Here is a 24,291-nt window from a genome sequence, read left to right as displayed (position 1 = left end):
GTAGTATAGGTAATATACTCAAATAACACAGTTGCAAGCTGTTGCCGCTGTTAATCGGTAACAAGACCAAAACGTAAAAAATCAAACTTTTCAAAGCATATAACCAAACGCTTAAAAATTGCGTTTCTCGGTTTTTAGTTTCAACTCTGTCTAAGTTGGTACGCGGGTTTTTAATTTCTACTCCCCATCACGGCTTTCTGTAACAAAATAAGTGTTTGTTAAAATTTCAAATAATCGTGACGATGCAAATAAATATTAGTACTAGGATTTTACGTAAACCTAAATATTAAATATAACATTATTGTTTTAGTGTTATGTCGTTATGTGTGTCTTATTTATTTAACTTCTATATTATATTAAATTTGTATTGTGTACATAGTGTAGAACATTCACAAGCATCCGTTTGTGTGCAAGCCCTGAAAATAGTTTTAAATAAAAATCCCAGCGATGAGAACAAATTCGGATGTATAGACAACATTTTCATCAAATGATTTCTTTTCGAGATATTTCATATAAATACTAGTCTTGTGTTTCTTTTATCGTATTTTATAATTTATCTTATTTAAAATGTACCTATATCTAGTATATTAGTATATTACAACCTCGCGGTGCGAGTGCCACGGTAGCGCGTGGAACCGGTCCCGCGACGTCTTTCTTTCAGTTTCTTTTACCCGGTGATAGTTCCGACAGATTATTACAGATAATTTTTATTTTTTACCCGATATTCTTTTTTCTTTTTTTGGGTCAAGGATGTCAGGACAAGTTCAACGTACTTATAAGGAACCTACCTACTGGTATAACTTACACACCGACGTTTGACTTCACTCTCTTGTACGCGCGCTCGTTTGTGTTTTAAATTAATAATAATAATGTTTTAATCGAACGCTCGCGCACTCGACTCCGCGAGAGCGCGACGGCGTCCGTGAAGACGACAACGGTCCGTGTTTATATTATTATTATACGATTGTTCGAGTTCGGTTTTTGAATGAAACCACCTCCAAAGGCCGTTCGCGCAATTCAATCGAAGTAGATTATTACTAGAAACTAAAGAACTCTTATAACACGCCCATTCTATCAACGTTATATATTTTGTTCGCCCGAGTTCGATATAATATAATACAATCATTATACTATGACCTCTAGACCAATTTACCGACGAACATCATCAGCGCACTGCCACCAGTGACTTTCTCCCGTCTCGCCGATATACTAACGTTTTGGGCGATTTTTTATTTCCACCGCATTTTAATAATATATAAGATACTCTTGTATAGTTAATTCCGGTGAATGTAAATTCCCACACTTGACATTACAGGTAAAAATCACCCATACGCGTTATGTTCGAAAATACATCTGCATCTACACGAAAATTACAACATATCGATACAGTAACATAAATTTCCTTATCAGTTTATTCAGGCTTCAGATTATAAATGCAAATATAGTTGGTGGGTGCAATTAAATTGCATTAGCAGTTTTCGTGTTGCATAAGAACGTGTTAAATCAATGGTTTAGCATTCAAAAAAATGCATTGTTGTTCACACCGTCTCTTAGCGTTGATAATAATGAAAAGTCTTATTTATATTATAATATATGGATATAGTTACGATTATGCATTTATGTTATATTATACTTGTACGCAGTACAGTACGTAAAGTAATGCATTTAATTGTATGCACATGTAAGTTACATAATAATATGTAACCATTACCTACCACGTTTCGTGCGGAAACGTACTACCGTCAACCCTGTTCCGGTGCATATTTGTTATTATAATGTCGTACACTGTCAGTGGCGCTCTGAAGAGATGGACTCCGGACCCGGACCTCGTCTTTCCTATCTCATACGGCATGATATTATGTTATACATTATAATATTACAGTACTTTGTTAATAAACAAATGGAAATAAAATTTGTGTTAATTGTACCAACCCATCAACCACTTAAAGGTGATGAACAATAAATTGATAATATTATGTACTGTCAATGTTTATATTAAGATAATCTTTAAATTCGCATTAAAAATCTAATAGAAATACATATTTTGTTGATTGGATGCTCACAAAATAATCTCGGTCGTGACTACAGTGTATAGGTACTGTGATGTATAAGCTTCTGAATGATTAACGAAAATCACTTAGTATCATATATTATACATAATGATTTGAGTGCATCACGTGCCACCGCCGTTTAACGATCATCGAACTACGGTAATCGATTGTTCTCGGCGTGCAGATAACACTACTTTAGACAATAATAATTAACAGATTGAATCGCGATGGCACTTGATAGGTATATACTTTTTATACCTGAAATTATAATAATCAATCGATTTATTTATAAAACGGAATGCACCAATATAATATTATCGTATGACTCGTAGTGTTTTTGTGCCGCACAATAAACTGCAAATACCGAGGGCACAATCGTCAGACAGCAGTTAATTTTTTTCAAATATGTTCATTTAAAATTTTAAACGCTGCGTGTCCCGATAATAACGAAATCGAACTCTTCGCCATTGTATGGGACATGACGGGTATTTGTCTGAACCGATTGAATTTTTCATTTATCTTTATGCTGTTATTGTTTATTGTGATTTATGTTTGTCATTATATTATCATCATTGTTTATTTTCGTGCCAATACTTATTATGGCTTACTGGCATAAATGTATAACAATAAACCTAACTGATAAGAGTGATAACAATTAATTGTCTGGAATAAACCAGTTAAGAATTGCATTCATTTCATTTCATAAAAATATCATTAGGTATTTACATTTTCCATGATTGGGTAAAAAAAATAATCGTTGTCAGTCGATTTTAAATAAGCTGACGAAAATGTGTTGCTGTATATTATAGAAAATGGTTATAAGTAAATTAATAACAGATGATTTTTTAAACTATAGTTGATGAAACCATAATAAACATAAATCGATATAATTTATTTATTGACATATTGTCGGTGATATATAACAATTGTATGTAAATTATTAACAATTAAAGTTTTTTTTGCGACACAAAACAAGTATATTATGTATTATACATTAAATGATGTTGATAACAAGTGTTTCATTTAATTAAATTATTATGAAATGCATTATCAAATGCATATACCATGAAAATATCCAAAGCAGAACGCTATCAATTGTGTATTTGTGTATAATATACACCGATGAAATGCAATAATATTGGTTTTCTATTCAATTGACTAATGTTCAAAGCTCGATTGGTTAACAATTTATAAAACCAACAAATATCGAAAAAAAATAAACATTCGTAATGTATTCGCACAATATTATTTGGTAACAATTTAATCAACTAACACACATGCATGCACCAATATACGTGTATAATATAGACTTATGAATGAACGCTTAATGCATTTATTTAAATGATAGTGTGCTGCTATTGCATTAATCATAAAACGACCACATCTCATTCGATGTGCATATGTATATCCGTATTGAACGACGAGGGTGGCATATCGAAATCATAATAATTATTGCTTACTAATAAATGCATTAAGTACAACGGAAACGGCATAAATGCTTGGATAATTGATAATTCATTGTGTTTCATTTATCCGGCCTTCACCGCTGATCTCGCTCGATAAAAAAAAGTAACTGTGGTGATTTAAATCAACTAGAAATATACTTTATTTTCAAAGTCAATAATTAAGTTCGTAGAAATAGCGTTGTTTTTTTTTTATTTTATTTCATTTTTTAATTACAAGACTATACATAAGTAGGCCAAATTGTATACCTACGTTCAAACTAAAACCATTTATTGGTTATAATTTCATATGCATTAAGTAACTATACGCTAGCGCAAGCAGCTGAAACCTGTATTTAGAAAATAATACTATTTAGCTTGACACCGAAGAGAAAACGTCTCTATACGGGGCATATTTGATATCGAGTAGGATAATATAATAGAAACTGATGAGAACCTAAAAAACAATACCTAATAACTTATTCGGTTATCGTTGGGCAGGTATGCCTATTTTATAATATAATATGTAATACGTATATAAAAGTGTTGTAATCCTAACGGTATAGTTACATCCTCAATAAATATTTAGACTATATATACAATATTACATACGTGTGACTAAAATCCTATTAAACAACAACCGATGGTAGTTTTTACTATTTTTACGTAGGTATTATAAAATCTTCCAAGATACGTAGCTGGATCAAAATATATCGATTTCATAACAAGATTAGGAGCGTGATGAAAATGAAAAAAAAAATAATTATTCAATATCCGTCATTATCATTCGTTAGACTTCATTGTAGCCAACTTGGGGCTGTTGAGACTTATAACTTCCATTTCATGAGTATTTTTTTTTTTTTTTTTAGCAATAGTTTGCTTTGCTTATAATACAGTTATACAATTCAGTAAGTATGGTTTTGTAATGCAAGCAATAAGATCTATCAGAAGTTGTAACGCTAATTAAGAGTGCATTACACATTTTGAAAGATAATACTGATAAGTGAAGAATCAGGATTAATTAAAATAAAAGTTCAATGACATTACTGAATTAGGAAAATTATCAAGCCAACCGCTTAGCAACGGTGAACATTAATAAAAAGAGAAGTAGGTATTTAGTGAAGACTTTATGTTGTGCATTTTTACACATTCTCTACATTTTTGCAAAAATTCCCAAGAAGGCAATTAAAAGAGTGGTTGAAGTAATTTACTTAGACCTTACACTTTAAACTAATTGGTAATGTAATTAACTGTATTCATTGAGTTATTTGTATTATAATATTATGAGATATTATGTTATGTTACGTAATAAAATAATTACTTTAAATTATAATAATAGTGTTATAACTGTTTGCATGCAAATATGTAGCTTCAAATAGCTATAAAATCCTGATTAGTTCACTGAATTAAATTAGTATTACTATTATTTATTTATTTTTACAAAAAACAGTGGTCATTAACCCATTGACAGATACTTATATACATTTAATGGCTTGAAGAGTGATTTGCAGTTATTAATAGAAATACTATTAGTTTAATAACGACAACGAATTTTATGGTCGTGGATTCTGATTGAGCGATTTTTCCGACGGTTCTGAGGGCTTTGAATTTTCTCTGGCTGTGTGCGCTCACGTCGGTGAAAATATGATTAATGGAAACAGTGCTTTTATGATCGTTCAAAAACAATCGTTTTGATCTAAACGCGCGTCAGTGACGGTCAAACGGGAGGGGGCGATGAAGAGGATAGATCCCCCATGACTTTTTTTCTTTAATATTTATAACAATTACATTTATGTATATTGTACTATAAAGTTAATGTATTACATTTTGTTTTAATTTTTTCTCAAAATAACGCTTATGAGCGTATATTATTGTTATCTAGATTCTACTCATTCTAGGAACAAGGTTGTTATTATTATTAATATTTAGTTGCAAACAAAATATACGGGAATTATACCTACCCAGCTCGGTGATCGTGAATATTCAATTACAACACACTCCTCCCTTGACCGGTACATTTGCTATGAACTACATCAATAAGACAGAGACAACACGTGCGGGTAGAACGTCCTCTTAATAGTTAATACGTAGCTATGTCATTATAGTTACCCAATTCATTGATTATTATTACATTTGTCACAATATTTTGTTACACAGGCCACAGTGTTTCGGCTTTCGTACTCGTCACTCGTGCCTCGTACAGTCATACTGTGTCGCGCATTATACATATTTAAACTGTCTGCTGTAAATTGTAATATATATTGTCTATAGTCTATTTTATGAGTTTATAATGTCTAATAAAAGAAAAATTACCATCTATTTTACTTGCTCTACCACTAAACACTCGGACTCGGATGAAAAAAACAGTATGATCCGTAAGATCATTACAGAAAATGAAGTTGTGGACTTGCCGATAATATTTGTTTAACTAATCAGTGTGAAATGTTTTATTTATGTCGTCTCAATGGTTTGTCCACTATGGCTGTTCATCGTGGGATTATAAATATAACCTCCAATGAAGTGCTGCATACAAATATTGTTAATATTACTCTGTTATAAATAAAGTACCAATTTACCTTAATTAAAAAAAATTGATATTAGGCATAACCATAAATTATATTTTAATGATTAATAGTAGTGCATATTAAAAAATTAGCCATATCCCTATTCCCTCCCCATGACAAAATCATTTGACCGCCACTGACGCGCGTGTACAAACGTAAACCTGCACAGTGCGCATCCTGACATTTAATATTGTGTGTGTGGGGGTGATGAAATAATGTATGTCATCAACCACATAGTTTTTGGCTTCAAGAGTTTCTCACCACCGCGATAAACCGAATTATGGTATTTATAAATCTAAATCGGGTTTCGTGTCATGCAAAGAATTAAACACGGTAATTCGTTTGCTTATTAATTAAACTTTTTTCCTCGTCTTTCTCTCTTTCTTTTAATTGTCAGTGAACCGTATTACATGCAGGTACATAATGCATTATGTACTGTACAACAACCTACGCGGCACCGCATTAAAATGGATTACATTTAATGACAAAAACTATTTTACACTAAATATTATACTACCGAACTAATATAATAAAATATTAACTATACGTATGTATCTACATACATGGCGAGGTGGTAATCGGCTCAATAAAAATTCAATTTTATTAGCACGTGGTTGAGAGCCCGCGGCATTTGTACGAAAATGTAAAACTTTCTCATGAATATTACTTTTATACTTAAAAGAATAAAAAAAAAAAAGAAAGAAAAAAAAACCATGTTCGTAATAATATTATTAGCTATATTACACTATACGCTGGCAGCGTTCGGTCTTAGTGGCTTGCTAATCAATTTCCAACACGATGATGATGTGCGGTGAAATGGCATAAAAATAATTTATAACTCGAATAGGTTCATATCTATTTAAAATTATTATATGTTGTTCGCTTTCTTTTGTCGGACGCGTATGGAATTTTTCTGGTGGACATCGTATTTGCAAAATTTGTCGTATTTACCGGTTTTCTACCATGCCGTTGAAAATGTCAAAAAACCGCTAATATAGAAACTTAACCGGTTAAAAAAAATCCCATTGATGACTTTCATACACACTCTTTCATATTCCTATGAACTAATTAGAAATTTACCATACTAAAAACACTTCTGTTGTATATATTTGTAGCCATTGATAGTTTCTGAAAAAAATAATTATTCGAAAAAAATGAAACCAAAAGTGGGATTATAGTGATTACAAAATGGCAGATGTTATGTGTAAAATGAAACAGTCTATTTTAAAATACTATGCTCATAAAATTGTTTCTGAAAATAAAGAGTTTAAAAATGTTGAATAATAATTATTATGACATAGTCGAACAAAAACTTAAGTGTCTACTAGTAAAATACTAAAATTAAATTTTTCATCAAAACAAATACATAAAAAGTAATGTTAAATTTGGAATATTACTCTTTTCTTTGAAAAAAAAAATGTTTAACAACTGTTTTGTTGACTTAAGTACAAAAAATAACAACATTTTGGACAACCGATATAGACCATTCAATTTTTTAATAGTTTACTCAAAAACGAACAGTTTTTTGTCTACTAAATTGTATATTTTCGTCTAATTTGAACGTAGAATAGCTTAAACTTATTAAGTATATTATAATAAAATTTGTTTTACAAAATTTTTTTTATTTAAACGCGATAATAATCAAACTATTGGAGTAACATTTCCAAGCGTAGAATTATTTTTTTATTCATAAAATATGTAGTTATTATAAACACTATCCTGTACAATTATAAATACACCATATAAATTAATACAATATATTATTGTATCATCCGCAATACAACCAACAAACTTATTCATTTTTTATTTATCGACCGATAGTGGTTTTGTTACAATAGACAGACATTTCTAGAGATTACATATTATTATAAACAATTGTTAACCACCAAAAAAATTCATTATTCTATTTGTTAAAGAATTGTTTTAATCTTCATCCTGTTTTTGAATAGTCATTAAATAGAAAAAAATGTATAACACACTTTTTTACTTGAGTACTAAATTATTAACTTACTAATTTATTTAGTCGTTGGTTACTTTTTGTTACTTTTAATTAATTTAAGCTTTCGCATTACTTAATTATTTAATGAAAATTTTATTTTGTCGTTCAATATTTTTTAAAACTTTCAAAGTTGATGTCTGCCTTTGAAAAAATATGATACTATGAAGTTAAGTTAGAATGGCGAAAAAAATTAAATTACTCATAGTCAAACCCCATATTTGTGTAGTTCAATGTACAATACAACTCTCGGAAAATAAATAAAATTTTGTATTTTATTCGTATAAAATATTCTAGTCATAACTCGAATGATTTGGAAACTTTTCCATTTTCCGAAAAAAATCTCTAGAATTTTAAACATTTTTTCTATACAGTATCTTTTTTAGTACAATTCAATTTATTCACTATTAATATTGTATTGATATTGTAATATTAAAGTTTATAACAAATCAAACAGTTGAAAAATTATTGAGTGTTTGAAAAATGACTCGTAATTTTAAAACATTTATGTCTATTTATTAATGGTTATCTACAAGAATAACATTTTATATCACGTGTACTATATTGATTTAAAAACTGAACATGCCATGTTTTATAAATTTTTTATTACCAATTCATTGTCATGTTTTTTTTTCAATTTTAACATTTTTAACCATACAAAAATTTTATATATTTCTAATTATAGTTTGTTCAAGACTTTATTATCAATGTGTATTATTCAAAGTTGTATCGACATATAGGTACACAATACATACATACAAATACCGTGATATGTATGGTTAATAATATAATGTACAAAAAAAATAATCAAGTATTTTACAAAACATAAACTTGTTTTAGTTTTTACATGTTTTTTTTTTTTTATCTATAATGACATATCTATACAACTGTAACAATGTTTTAAATAATAATAAACTATTCAATGCAATAAAAATATTGCACCTATGGGAATACAGTGTACACGGGAAAACAGAGGAGAGAAAAACTAAGTCAATGTATTTTATTTTGTTTTTTATTTGAGATAGTTATGAATATATTATTATTGATGTGAACAACGTCGATGGCTGAGGTCAGAATAATCAAAATATCTGATGGGTATAATATTCATAAAGTTTATTTTTAATTCGTTATACTAATATTATTTCAGTATTTTTTTTTAACCGATACAGTTTTTGGTCAGATTTAATTTGATTGTATTGTTTTGTTTCTTTTAAAAAATGAATTATGTTTATATTTTATTATATACATCGTGAATTGTAATAATGTAATTAACTTAACACAATATTCACTTTAATTATTTAAATATGCATATTTGTGTTTACACGTTCGTTTTTTTTAACTAAGTTATCTGAATAAATATTGAATAGGCGCAATCATTTTTTTTTTTCATTAAAACAAAAACGGTGATCTCTGTAGGATAATATGCCCAGGTTCTATAGTACGACGTGAAGATATTTAACTAACCACTCATTGTTTTTTCTATTACTGCAATCCTAATCTAATGCGATCCAGTCGTTCCTCCTATTGCCCGCTGCGGTTTCGTAGCCGGAGTCGTCCGGTATGGCGTCCCCGTGTTAAGGAAAAGTTCTGCATGCGGACCAATCGTGAATAACGAATAAACGACCGCCGAATAGTCACGCGTAAAACTAACTCGCATGGCTGTTATCGGCTAGGAGCAACCCAAAGGTCGGTCGTAGAACCGACGCGAAAGGGCATCGATGGTCTCTCGCTTCGCCGTCCATCCTGTCCGCACACGAATACGGATGGCGTCGGGAACGGCAGGCGAATAACTCATAACCGCGGGTGGCCCGCCCAGCGTTTTAGCATCAGTCGCAATCCCTCGTGTCCCCAGGGCCTAGCGGCGAGTGCGTGGATCGCGGCCCCATAGTGGCTCGTCCGGCATCTAAGCCCTTATCGTCGGCGTTCTAGTGGAGTGTATACGCAGTAGACCTTCTGGTCATCACGAATAAACACTACCCTCAAAACCTAACCTAACTCACTCGTAGAAATTACACTTATACCTAATAATGGCATGGTTATAATTTATATTGAGTTATATACTCATAAATTCCTCCGCATTTTATACGACTACAACAAAGCTTATCGTTGCATAACGAAAGCGAACGGTATACAGCGCAAGTCGGCCGACGGGCTGAGGTTTAGCACGGAAATCGTGTCACGCCATGTCGTGGTTCTCGTCTCCGTGAACGGACCCAAATCGTCCGTGGGTAGGCTCTGTGCGGATTTCGTTAGACAGCCGGTGATACCGTCACAGACGTGACATACGGTACGATACGCGGGTCTGTCCGTCGTGTCGTACGAAAGGCGACGGACGGACGAACATCGCTAGGTTCGCTTGGACAAAAGCCACAAAACCAGTGGTAACCATCGTGTAATAATCCTAAAATTGTATACATATGTCGTGTCTCAAGTAGTCACGCGTATACTTATAGATATAGTTAATTGATATTTTTTCAGTGACTATACCTATAATGTACCTATAACAAATAAAATATTAATATATTATTATTATTTATATTATTAAATTATTATGGTGTTTTTATTTACTTAATCTTTATTCTTTAAGCCGCATTCTGCCCTTAATAAATGAACTGGAACAGTTCCCATTAACGTCCCATACTAGGATGTTGCCAAAATGAATACACAATATTATCATTCATTGTGATCGGTCCGTATTGATATTGTTGACTTTATGGCCGTGATAATAGAATTATGTATATAATACAGTGTTCCGATGAATAACGGCAAAGAGAAAATACAAATCCAATAGATCAAATATTAGGTATAATAATCAAATCGATTATTCACGGAATATTACGACGGACACCGTGAATAGGTATAATAATAATAATAATAATATATGTAATCGATGTTTTATAATAATAATACAGTGTATGTTATTATGTTGTTATTATAATGATAATAACATCATCATTATAATATATGCGAACAACAATCACGTGAGAGTTTTACGTGGTTCTCCAAAAAATGAATATGTTCTACTCAATATATTATACTTTCACCCTCCTCATTTACATACAACGGATGTAACTCGCCCCTCACGACTCGTCTACACTATACAGAATGATTCTTTTATCGAATAACACTCATTATTTCTAAATCTATTAATTTTTATGAAAATATTATTTTTACATTATTTTCAATAGAAATAAAATACATTTATTTCAATATTATATTTTTAAATTTTTTATCATTTCGAATGATAACATACATTTTTAATTTTATTTTTCCGAAACTAAATATTTTCAGAATATTTGATACATAAAAATCGAGATTCGGACGAGTAGTTTAAGAGTTGTAAGTATTTGAAGTTTAAAAAAGCCTAAGATTAATAGACCAACATTTTGCGGAGTATCTCCCTACCTCACTACTCCGCTCGCCGATACTTAAAAATACTTATGTTATAACTCATAGATTACTCATACAAATTTTGATTTTTATGTATAAAAATACTCCAAAAAATATCCAACTTCAGAATATGGAATTAATAATGTGTGTCGACATTCAAAAAAGTAAAAAACTTAAAAACATATTAAAATAAACGTGTTTTTTTCGATTGAAAATAATGTAAAATGAATACTTTCATAAACATTGATAGATTTAGAAACAATGAGTATTATCCGATAAAATAATCGCCCTGTATAATGTATATAAATATATATGTACACACCTAAACACGAAGGGTGACGTTTTAACGATTTTCTTCCGAGTGATTTTGACGTATTATTATTAAATATCCCACGCGCGAATATACGAGTATATACATTTATATCAACTATATTAAACTAATATGACACTAATCATTCAATTCATCCCGCGGTGTTTCTGTTCAGGGATAACTACTGGTTAGCTGCACAAACTTTACATATCAAATATATATCACATAGAAAATGCAATATATCTATCGTGGGATTACGAACACACACACACACACACACACATATGTATACAATATACATGTTATATTGTTTTTATGAAATATATACTACATATATTATGTATTATGTTATTATTACTACACACGTGTCAATCAAAATAATATACGGAATGATACAACACCAATCACGAGCTCAACCCCATTATCCATTAATAATAAATATTTCGAATACTGATTTTTTGGAACTTTATGACGTATACTTATTTAAATCATTATAATGCAAATTTAGTAGTTATAATTACTATTCTTCACGAAGTTACTCTATTGGAAAATCTTTTTACTTTTAATATAGATTCAATAGATCAATATTTTAACTGATGGACTAAATAAAAAAATTAATAAAAAACAAAAATTACACTTAAACAACATACATATTTTCAAATACCTACTTAGATTTTTGTATTAATTAAGGAGTGCCTTGTGGGCAATATTAACTTTTTTTTAAAATAATAATTATAATCGTTTTCTTTAAACGTTTAAATTTAGCAGATGACTTTTTTGAAAATGTTTATTTTTCTAAATTAAAATGTCTTCCGGTTAGTGTTAAAGTTGTGACTAAGACTTTGTGTACTAAGAATAATAGGTTCATTGTCCATGATGACTAATAGTAGGTTAAAAGGGTACTATAGGGATTTTTAAATTTTAGTTATTGAACTAATTAATTTTAAACTATTACCATTTTTTAATTTGTGAAAATTGCCCGAGTATAATAAATACTAGATTATTCATTAAATATATTTTATAATTTTATTATTTTTGTGGAATAATTTCGTTATTATAATTAATTTTATTATTTTTGTGGAACAATTTCGTTATTATAATTAATTTTTTTTTTTTTTTTGTTATTATACACTACAATGCCTTACCCAAAAACTCTTTGATGTAAGTATACCAACATTTTCAAAAAAAAATTATCTGCTTATACGCTTAACAAATTACAGTAAAAAAGTATGTTTATCATTTGAAAAAATTAAGATTATAATACAACACACAAAATCACATTAAAATTAAAGGATTGAAAAATACGAAGTATTTAGTATACTTTAATTTAAACCATCAAAATTTGAATAAATTCATTATAAATGGTAAAAATAGGGATAAGTATCTCTGGTGAACCACTTGTATATTAACTCTCATTTAAATGTTGATGTAAAATTTGTGACGGTAAATATGTACTGCAGCTGAAGCATACGATACCATTTAATATTCCTTTTTTTAATACACGATTTATGGCATCAATATATTCTCGTTTAATATAACCTGAATTTGGCCATTTCGGCGCAGGGAAATGGGATTAGCGCATTTTTTCCTGTCAATAAACAGATTCCACTAATAACCTTACACAGTCATGCGGATTTATTAAGCGTCCAAAAAATATGTTTTTATTGCTGATATGTGTGTAGACAAATAATTAGTATTAAACTTAGTTCTATAAATCATCACAAAAGCGTGTATTACATTATGATATTATGTAAGCGTTCATATCCGTTTAAGCAGTATTAACCTACAATAATTAACGATATTTCGTGCATTCAGGCTAGGAATATTGGTTTTTGATTGAATTTGTTTCAATCCTTATCAAATATATAACATACGAGTATGGAATATGCTAAGTGTAACGGTATATATTCTATATTATATTAATTAATAGAATAGCTTATTTTTTTTTCAAATATCTTATATCTGTTATTCATAATCAAATTTAAATTAAATACGACATATAAAATACATCGTCCTCTTTTTTTATTTCTTTGATTTATATTTTAAACGAATTGAAACACTCATTATCTCATTGTTAAATACATGTATGTTAATATGTAACGAAAATATGAGATACAGAAAAATTATACAAATTATTAAATAATTCAATACGAATAAAAAACTATATTTTTTGGCCATTTCCAAACTCTGAAAAAAATGTTTATTATTATTTAGAAACACGCTCTTGTCTAGACAGTAGACACTAAAGTCTAAAGACCCTTGTCCATATTATAGCTCTAATTAGCGAATAGAGAATAATAATGGAGTGGATCTAAGATCAATATAAGTACTAGGTAGGTATATGTTATATGAATATTTTGTTGGGATTTCTATATATTGAACAATAATCATGAAAAATTTAAAAAAAAACATTTGTATGACATTTTTATATTTTCCTCATTCCTCTCGGAATCTATAAACTACTTAGTAAGGTTTGATCAGTAGTTGAATAGATGTATTATAGGTACTTGGAACAAAATTACTGTTTTAAGATTTTTTTTCAGAATAGGTTTTATTGTTCAAGTTTTTTTTTTACATTGGCTATAAACATTTATCAATACAAAATATTTATGACTTATTTTTATTTAAACAACTGTTTTCTTTTTATTTATACCTACTGATAAAATCATATTCAAATTTACTTTTATTTTAATAATAAAATGTGCATAATTTTTAAATTATTGTTTTTATATGGATTCATATTTATTATCGTATAACAAATAAACAATAATAATAAAAACAAGTTTCCATTTAATTTGATATAGTTTACGTTTTTACAATAATAAGTAAATTTTAAAGCTAACAATCTATTTTTATTAATATTTATAAAAATCCACAGTAACAATACCACAATGGTATGATCTTTACCTTAATCATAATTAGGTGTATCAGTTATTAATCATGATATAATTTTTATGCGTCTTTTCGTATTTCTTATTTTCAATGTTGATTTAATCTACTGAAATATCACACTACTATATATATTGGTTTAAAGTTTCATATAAAATTAATCATAATCACTAAATATTTAAATATTATATTTGTCTTATATGTGTGTGTTTTTTTTTTTTTTTAAGAAGAAGAAATTTATTTAAAATTACTATTTGGAAGATTGGCTCATATACTAATATTACGACGATTTGATGCACGTTAGGAAGTCTAAAAGTATAAAAAATAAATTTTATTTGGAGTAATCCTATTTTAATTTCATCTACTTTTTACAGACATACATTATATCATATTATACATATTTATAGTACCGTAGATGTAAGTTGTTGTAATATTTATGAGTTTAAGCAAATTATTTCATATATTATACATTATATTATTCACAAACAAGCTTATTATTTTATGGTTGGTAAAGTGACGTAATAGTAACTCCGTAGCTTCACTGCAAAATTTAGTGAACGGCATTAAAAAATAACCCTGTGGGTATATATACTATGTGCTATGTATAATAATAAAATGTTGAGCACTTTAGTATGCATGCAACTAAAAAGTTTAAAATGGCACCAACGTATTTCTCTCTTCCAACAATTTTGCTTTTTTGGTGCGCTACCTTACCCGTACATCTGTTGATTCTGACAAACTACTAGTATCAGTAAATTCTCCCCTCTCGGCCAGCCAGTATAAATTAAACCTAAGTAACGATATTTTACAAATGCCTATAAACATTTTCAAAAATAACTCAATGTTTTTTTTTTTTTTTTTGCTAACCACTCAGCTTAAAACAAATAATAATTATTAATTATCACAAACTTAGTTGAAAATTTATTATAGGTGTAACGCGCGTATACTTAATAGACGTATAGCGATTGTTATAGCTGTGATAAGCCATAAAATAATCGCCATACAGACATTGTTAATAATACTTATTTAGTAATTATTATTACTAATTAATGATAAAAAGCAAAAGCATTAAGATATAAAATCGATAAAAAAAAAACGAGAGATATAATGCGTTCATATTACCTTAGAGACAATAGAACTATAAAAATGTAATTTTAACGCACAGAGAGATACAGGTGTTTTATTATGTACCTAAACCATACACGGCAGCTTAAACATTAATGCATTGCGTTACAGACCTCGGGCTAACGGCGGATTACTATAGTACAGTTGGCATTGATGAGCAATAATGTCGTCGTATGATTGGAAGCAACCGTCAGAACCGGAATAAACTTAAATATTATACGTTGTACGTTAGATCAGTAATTGCGTTCATTAACAATTATTTCATTTAGAAATCCCGTTGCGACGTGTTGAAATATAGTGTACCTAAAAAAAAAAACAAGATTACGAGCAAAACACGCCTCGTCATACCACGTCACCTCGAATAACGCATACAATACAACAATATTTTAATCGACTTCAACGAAATAGTTATTATTTTTGAATTTTTCAAATGTTAACTGTAAAATAATCGATATCTATGGTTAAAAATACTTTCAAGCATCTACAAACATTTCAATCACCAAGGTCATGATAATAAATTATAGCGACAAAAATACAAAATATAATATTATAATAAACTTAATGAATCGATGCTGTGATCTGCATTGGCTATAGTAAGAGTTTTAATACTTTAGCGCACGAGAATAATATCATATATTATTATTATGGCAACTACATTCGTCGCATATTTATATTATACCACTCGAAGTGCGTATAATATATATTATAATACGTATTATCAGTGTACATGACGTAGCTATACGTCCAGCGTGCAACGACGATGTTTAAATAATAGTTATAATTTTAATAACATAAACGTCGATAAAATATAATAATGGAGTATTACGGATGCGGACGTAAGACCGTGATGATTTTGGGCAGCTGGAATGCAAACGGAGCTATATAAAATAGGATGTACAAAATGAGTTTCACATTGGAAAATTATAGATGGATATGAACGTTTGTGTGTGCGTGTGTGTTATAGCCGATGATTTTTGTTTTCAAAAAAAAACACTATTCTCCGGCTGCCGAGAGGACGAAGGGGAGGGGGACCACGTCCTAGGGAAAGTCTTCTTGGCGCGCACTTGGCACGGCGCAGGTCATCAGCTATAACGGCACCTTCTCCGGTATATAGCTCTTCTAAGTTTAAACTACTCTTTTAGTCAATTGCCGAAGCTCAGTACGCGCATTTAAGAGTTGACTGAATAGTTGGAGAGTCGTGCAACTGCTGCAGTGTGTTCGGTTTGCTGATTCGCGTGCGTTTACCATCAAATATTCCGTGCGTGCGTGCCATTACACATAGTGTTGCGAGTTATAATTTTTTTTTCACCGATTCGCGACTGCTGTTCGGATCGTAAGCCGAAAATCAATTCCGTGGTGCGGAATATTCACTGACGCTTAGAAGAAGTTTTTATTAATACATTTCAAAGGTTAGTGTTATTTTATCCAATACAATAAACATAAAATAAATATACACATATTTTAAACTCGTACACGTTAATCAACAACAATAATAGCCACGACAATCAAGTATATTATAATATTATATTATAATTTATTGCGAAGGAACGTACTGCAACCGAAACGCAAATGTCAGCGGTTCGAGAAATGACAAAAAAAAATTAAAATAATAATAATATATTTTTAATTTGGCGTGTAGAATCGGACTGAGATTACCCTAAACATTTTAGGATGTATGCGAGCCAGGATGAAAAATATTATAAACGACCCCTGGATACTACCACGGTCTCCATTAATGTCCCTAATGAGATCAGCGATGTCAAGTCGCCTCCTTCTCGCAATCTATCGGTGAGAATATTATAACTTCTTGTATGAATTCCTCCACCTGTGGATTCTGGGATCGCACAAAACGCAAACGCTTTACCAGGTTGTCGTCGTACGAGTTGGCAAACCAAAGGCGCTTGTTTTTAGCTTGGTGTTTTATTTTATTTATTATTTTTTTTTTTTTTACGCCAACTTAAGTATATTATATGTTAATTATGTATAATATTATGATACAATATAAATCGAATAATCGTTGGCGAAAAAAAAAGAAAAAACGCATAAGTAGACGTAGTGCCGTAGTAATAATACACTATAAATATTATCATAATATTATACGGCAATAAGGTACACGCAATGTGGTGGTTCTGTGACGGGTTTGTTAGCGGTGTTCTGGGAACGCGCCAAGGTTCAAGGTGATTTTATACCAATAATAATAATAAATTATTACATAACGATTGGAGTATACACTTGAACCAGTTTCGAGTTGGTGTCGCGAACGCGTGTAGGTCAGCGACGTGCCTCGGCCACGTTTCTGGGTGACGGTTAAACAAAAAGTCGACCTTATAGAAAAAAAAACCGTTAAACTTGAAATACCGAGTGCCGGCCGATGCCCTCTTCTCTGAATACATAGTTGTCACACAACACAACGTTCGTATATATTTCCAACACCACGCTGGTCGCAGCCACGAGGACACGGTTTTTTTTTCAAGGCCTCGACTCTCTATATTCTGAAAAAATACTTTACTCGGACGTGGCGCCCCCCGAGCCCCAAACTCAGCGTTAGCGAGGGGGCGCCCCGAACAACATGCAGGCGTGTACATAATACCACCGAACGTAGATAATTGTGTGTGTGTAGTGTGTGTGTGTGTGTGTGTGTGTGTGTGTGTGTGTGTGTGTGTGTGTGTGTGTTGTGTGTTTGTGAGTGTGTGTGCGTGTGTGTGTATATATATAACGACAGCGTGTTTATTTGTGCCGCGATGGTGTTACAGATGATAAAATGGGTGCTGATCGTGAGTCTGGGGTGCTGCGCACTGATGTACAGCGCCAGCTCGTCGCCCATCGCTAGCTCGACACCCGAACCTGAACACGAACATCACAACGCTAACGCGGCCGTACCCGAGACAGCGGACAAGCTGGTGGCCACGTCGCCGGACAGCGGAAGGCAGTCGGCCGAGACGGCCGCCGTGCAACCGGCCCCCGTTTCCGAATCGGTTCCGGTTGCTCAGCCGTCTGCGCCCGCCGCCGTCGCACCAGAAGCGTCCACGGACGAGGACGATGACGACGACGACGACGACGACGACGTAGTCGACTTGGACATCACCGGCGACGACGACGACGACGACGAGGAAGAGGAAGACGATGACGACGACGACGACGACGATGACGACGACGACGAGGAAGAAGATGTAGCGCCACAACCGGCCAGCGCAAACGCCGCCAACGGTGCCGCCGATCCGGCGACCGCCGCTTCTGGATCGACTCCCGGTTCCGCTGCCACAGCAGCCCCTGCAGCCTCGAGTTCCGGTGGCGACGACGACGATGACGATGATGAAGACGACGACGACGATTACTTCGACAGATTCTTCGAAGATATCCTTGGAGGTCAGTCTCGGTTTTCGATTTACATAATTAAATAACATTACTTTATCACGTAGGCAATATAATAGCTATTATAGCGACGTGTCTGAACTGTCTTTAAAACGCTTTAAGTCGGGTTCTAACTACACCGTTTTGCGTAGGGTTGGATATTATATTCCACTCATATGAAACGTAAGGTGCGAATCCTGCTTTACGCGGCACCTTTATTTTTCTACGCCACGTGCCAACACAGATTCCCCACCTCGTTTCCCCCGAAACGCCGAAATTCGTGATTACTGATATATCGGGTGGGGTTCCCCCTCCCCAGTTTTTATCGTTAATAGATAATATTCTCCCACGTCCAGATATATATGATTAAAAATACACAGTACGCGATTCGCTATAATTCCGTTCGACAAAAAGCGACTTGACGTTTTCTCGTCGACGATTCAACCGGATCGATCCACTACAGCGCGTGCTGTCGATCGAAAACACTCGGCTTATGTGTACTGGTCTATACCGAAAACGACATTAAAACGTCGGTTCAACCGTGCGCTGTGTCCATCCGGTCGGATCGATATCCGTTTTCAGTTAGTCGAACAGACGACACGCTATCGAAATCGATTGAGTCCACGGAAGGCGGATAATGGAAGCGGACGGTGGAAACGCCGCTCTACCACCACCACCACCACCCCCCCTCACCTATTCCCCGATCGCCGTCGAGAGTGCCAAGCGTTCCGACGATTTCGCCAGAGTCCGTATTTCAGGCGACCGCCGTTTTCCGAGATTCTAAATTTCTCGTACCAAACGTACGCGTCGTGATAATGTCGGTTTGCGAGCGAAAATAAAAAAAATAAAAGAAACTCGTAAGCCGATAAATAAATAAATGCGTTTCTCGCAATTTCGTACGGAGAAAATCCGATCTCGGTTGCGATATAACATGTCGCCGTCGCGCACGCGTCTACATAGCTAATACTATACACCTGCCGGATTCTGTATAGTGAGCATACTAATTACATCCCCGTAATGGTACGTGGCTGAGAAAATCGCTGTTGTGCACACTTTTTATAATAATATTATTCGCTTTATTTTTTTTTCTTATTATTATTTTTCGTCGTTCGTCATCATCATCATCGTCATCTTCTTTTTCTTCTTCTTCTTCATCTTTGCTCGCTTTACTCACCTGATAACGGTGACTCGATAAACAATGATTAATACTCTCGATCGTTGACACCGAAAAATCATCACAAAAGCACTACATATTACCAAAACAAATTGCCAACAGTGAACAATGCAAAACTGTAAACATAAACACATAACAATTATGTTTTATAGTGATTTTTATTTAATATTGCTTTTCTCACCAGTTTCATAACAGTCACTGGACGATCACTATATATATATATATATGTTTATACTACTACCACGATATAAATGTATATATAATATATAGTTCCACGACATAAATGTTATATTTTCCACTCATTCATTTGATCATTTCATTTATTCAAGTAAAAATAACCAACAACGATATGCATAAAATTCGGCCAAAATTCGTCCCCGATCGTATCGTTAAGAAATTATAAGAAACGTTATCATCGTAATGATAATAACAATATAATATGAACTATTGGTTTTTTTTTTTTTTTTTTTTGAAAAAATATGACGTCGTTTCGTCGACTTTTGCGTATACTACTGTATCGATTCGAATCTCGTAAAACGCCACTTTCGGCGTGCAACATCGCGTTATTATTTTCTATAGTGGTTAGACCACTTACGACAACTACGAACCTTTTATATCTCAGAATTGATCAATCCGGCGAGGACAAATTTTGGTTCAGTTTTTTTTTGTTTCCATTTCCCCCCGTGGTTATTATTTTATTTGCGTGTAGCATGTCGCACGCCATATAACTCACCTACATATATATGCCATCTATTGGAATCTATGACACGAGTGTAATTTTGGCATTGTGTGTCTGTTTGTTTTTTTTAGGTTGATCGAACCCGATCGACCGCGGGAGACTAACAATTACAGAAACATAACATCAAGATACGACAATGTGTACATAAAATTAAATCTATGTATACACATTTTTACATTGTATATGACATGTGAAAAACAACATCGAGAAACTCATCTCACTACTTAACGGACTCGATCAAAAACATTTTGATATACAAAATAAAACCAACACAAACAACAACAACAACAACAACAACAACAACAACAACATAGATTTAAGAATGTAAAAACAAAACTTATTTATTTAAAGTTTTTATTTATTTATTTATTTATTTATTTATTAATAATTTATTTTAGACATTAGAAATTCAATATTTCAACGCTATAATATTACACCTATAATTTATTTTTATACATATATATATACCTATATAATAATATATAAAAATATATATTTATTTACGACAATTTGTTACCAAACAACTACTCGAATAACGAATACATATACATACATATATATAAATATAATATTATAGTGTGTCATTTAATAACAGTCAAAACAAAATTATGTAAATTCGTGTTCAATATAGAGCGTAAGATTTATTATAATAATATCTTTGAGTGTCATATAATAACGAATTATTATTTATTTATTTATTTTTTTTTTTTATCAAAAATTAAAAAAAAACATGGCTGTGATAGCAAATATTTCAGCAAATAAACAGATTTGAATACATTGAAAACACATTATGTTAATAATTTAAATCCGCACCTTAATACATTTCGTACACACTACGAGTAGTGTTATTGTCGTCATTACTATAACCATAGCGTATAATAATATCAATTATAAATGTGCCTACGGTAAAAGTATGAAAAAAAAAAAAACAATAACGGTGAAGGTATATTACGCACACACTTACACACATACACTGACATACACACACCACACATATACATAATATACGTCGTGTTTCGCTTTATTCTGTGCGTGGTGTAGTGATGTATATCTGAAGGGTGTGGTGGTGAAATGTCGCGCAAGCTCGCAAGAACTTTGCAGGGAATTCCGCCCGGAAATCCTTATTCCGTTATATTATAATATAGTATATAATATTATTATGTAATATGCGTTTCCTGTCCAAGCACTACTACACTATATATCTTTACTAACTCCACGCCAAACTATTATTACGATAAGCGCATAAATCCACGTGCGTGTAATATCGTTAATATATATATATATATATTTAAATCAGTCGAATATTATATATAACTGCCTACAATAGTTATTAATTATTATAATAATATCATGTACCGGTCGGTATTGCCATGATGTAGGTATATACGATACACCGTAATGTGCACCGGTCTGCAAGTGTAAATCACGCACTCGCGCGCGCGCTGTACGTACGGCTTAAAGTCCACTTTAAAACTCTTCACTTTAAATCCAACCACGACGTGTTTGAAGACGACGAGGTGCATAATAATAATAATTATTGTTATTCGTTGGTCGGGTTGTCAGGTCGCATCTCGATCACACGAATTATCCCGGATTATGGTAATAATATATCATCGCGGTAGCGTAAAAAAATGTTCGAAGTCCGTATATACCAATAAACCATACTAACCTACACGTACCTACATTGTATGATATACAATAACCGACTTTATGTATATACCATATATCGTCGTACCGTAAGCTGCGATCCGGCGATGAAGACGATGGAGGTGACTCCGGCGACGACGGGCACGAAGGAAGTATGTAATTAATATAATAATTTGAAAGGGACACTATACCTACGTCTTCGTCATATCCACGCGGAGGTAAAAAAAAAAAATGATTTCGGTGTGGGTTGTAATATAAGTGTATGACTTAGTACATATAAGTGAATATATTATTTATGCTATTTAAACTTCGCAATGTTCGCGGCCGAGAGGATACGGGTTTGTTGGATTTTCGTGTAAATATAAATTACTTAATAATCGCTTACATTTCGTATTGTAATATTATATTTTATTTATTGACAACAATTATTATTATATTGTACATCTACGACAAAAATATAACGGACGTTATCGTTGTTCTTGTGTATTGCATGACCACAGATGACGACGAAGAGGATGAGACGTCTTCGGTGAGCACGCTGGTGTTCGGACAGGCGTCCACCACGGCGGCGCCCGCTCAGGGCCTGTCCGTATCGCAGCCGACGGACGACTCGTCGGACTACGGGACGGGCGTTGACGGAACCGCCGTGTCCAACGTCAATTACGACGACGTCGGTAACGTGGACGACGCGTCGCCTACTGACCAGGACGGACCGCACACCGTCACGCTGCTGTCGCCCGTGCCCAATGACGACGATCTGACGGACGGCGAGGACGGTGTCGCGTCCGTCGGGTCTTCCGTGCAGGCCGTCGAATCCAATAGCATTGCGGCCGCCCCTGCGCCGGCCAACTCGAGCGACGACGACGACGACGACGACGACGACGACGACGACGATGACGACGACGACGAAGAAGACGACTCGTCGGCCGCGGCCACGGGTGGCAGTGACGACGACGACGACGACGACGACGATGACGACGATGACGACGACGAGTCCGGCGAGACCAGAACTGTAGCCAAAGGCCGAGCGCGTGAGTGCATAAAAATTCCCGGTAACTTTCGTCCGGTTACGCCTCCACCGCATCCGCCGCCGTTACACTGCGTTCTTAATCGTTCTTAGTGCTTTTAGTGCAATTCGTGTACTATTTTTATTAGAACTTCACATAAATAGTTATTTTCAAAGTGATCAATCGACCATACAATAATATGTATAAAACTAAAATCGAATTCATATATTTCGATACTTTATAGACAAAGCGAGCGAGTGAGGTCCTAGTCAACTCCTGTTGCTGTGCGCGATCGCGAATAATATAATGTGTTTCTCACTGTATACACAACGTGTATGACATATCTATACAAATCCTTTAAACAGCAGTCGAACGCTTACTCGCTTCCCTAAGTCAAATTATACGATTTTCTGGACCGCACGTATGTGGGGTACCGCGGTAGTCGCTAAAAAACAGCATGCGAATATTACGCTATAATATGCGGCAAGTACGCGCCACGTGCGATTTGGTTGGTCTTACAACATGTGTGCATACATACACCGCAAATCGGTGTAAAAAATGGAGTGACCAGTGACGACCATCGTACAATCAATCGGTATCGCCGAA

General features: G+C 33.0%; 1 protein-coding gene across 5 annotated transcripts in view; it reads left to right on the top strand.

Moving 5' to 3' along the window:
• Positions 1-16,876: 16,876 nt before the first annotated feature.
• Positions 16,877-24,291, top strand: part of LOC113550535 (acidic repeat-containing protein-like) — a 34,325-nt gene continuing 26,910 nt past the window's right edge. For 2 of the 5 annotated variants that reach the window (XM_026952430.2, XM_026952429.2), the window contains exons 1-4: positions 16,877-17,176; positions 17,438-17,555; positions 18,521-19,133; positions 23,179-23,730. In XM_026952430.2, coding sequence (XP_026808231.1) covers positions 17,439-17,555; positions 18,521-19,133; positions 23,179-23,730 — 1,282 coding nt within the window. In that variant the 5' untranslated portion in view covers positions 16,877-17,176; position 17,438. The remainder of the gene's footprint in view (positions 17,177-17,437; positions 17,556-18,520; positions 19,134-23,178; positions 23,731-24,291) is intronic. The other 3 variants (XM_026952431.2, XM_026952432.2, XM_026952433.2) reach the window with 3 other exon arrangements.

Source organism: Rhopalosiphum maidis, chromosome 4 (genome assembly GCF_003676215.2).
Source record: "Rhopalosiphum maidis isolate BTI-1 chromosome 4, ASM367621v3, whole genome shotgun sequence".
NCBI lineage: Eukaryota > Metazoa > Arthropoda > Insecta > Hemiptera > Aphididae > Rhopalosiphum > Rhopalosiphum maidis.
The sequence above is the reverse complement of the archived record's forward strand: the minus strand, read 5'-3'. Positions and strand labels throughout refer to the sequence as shown.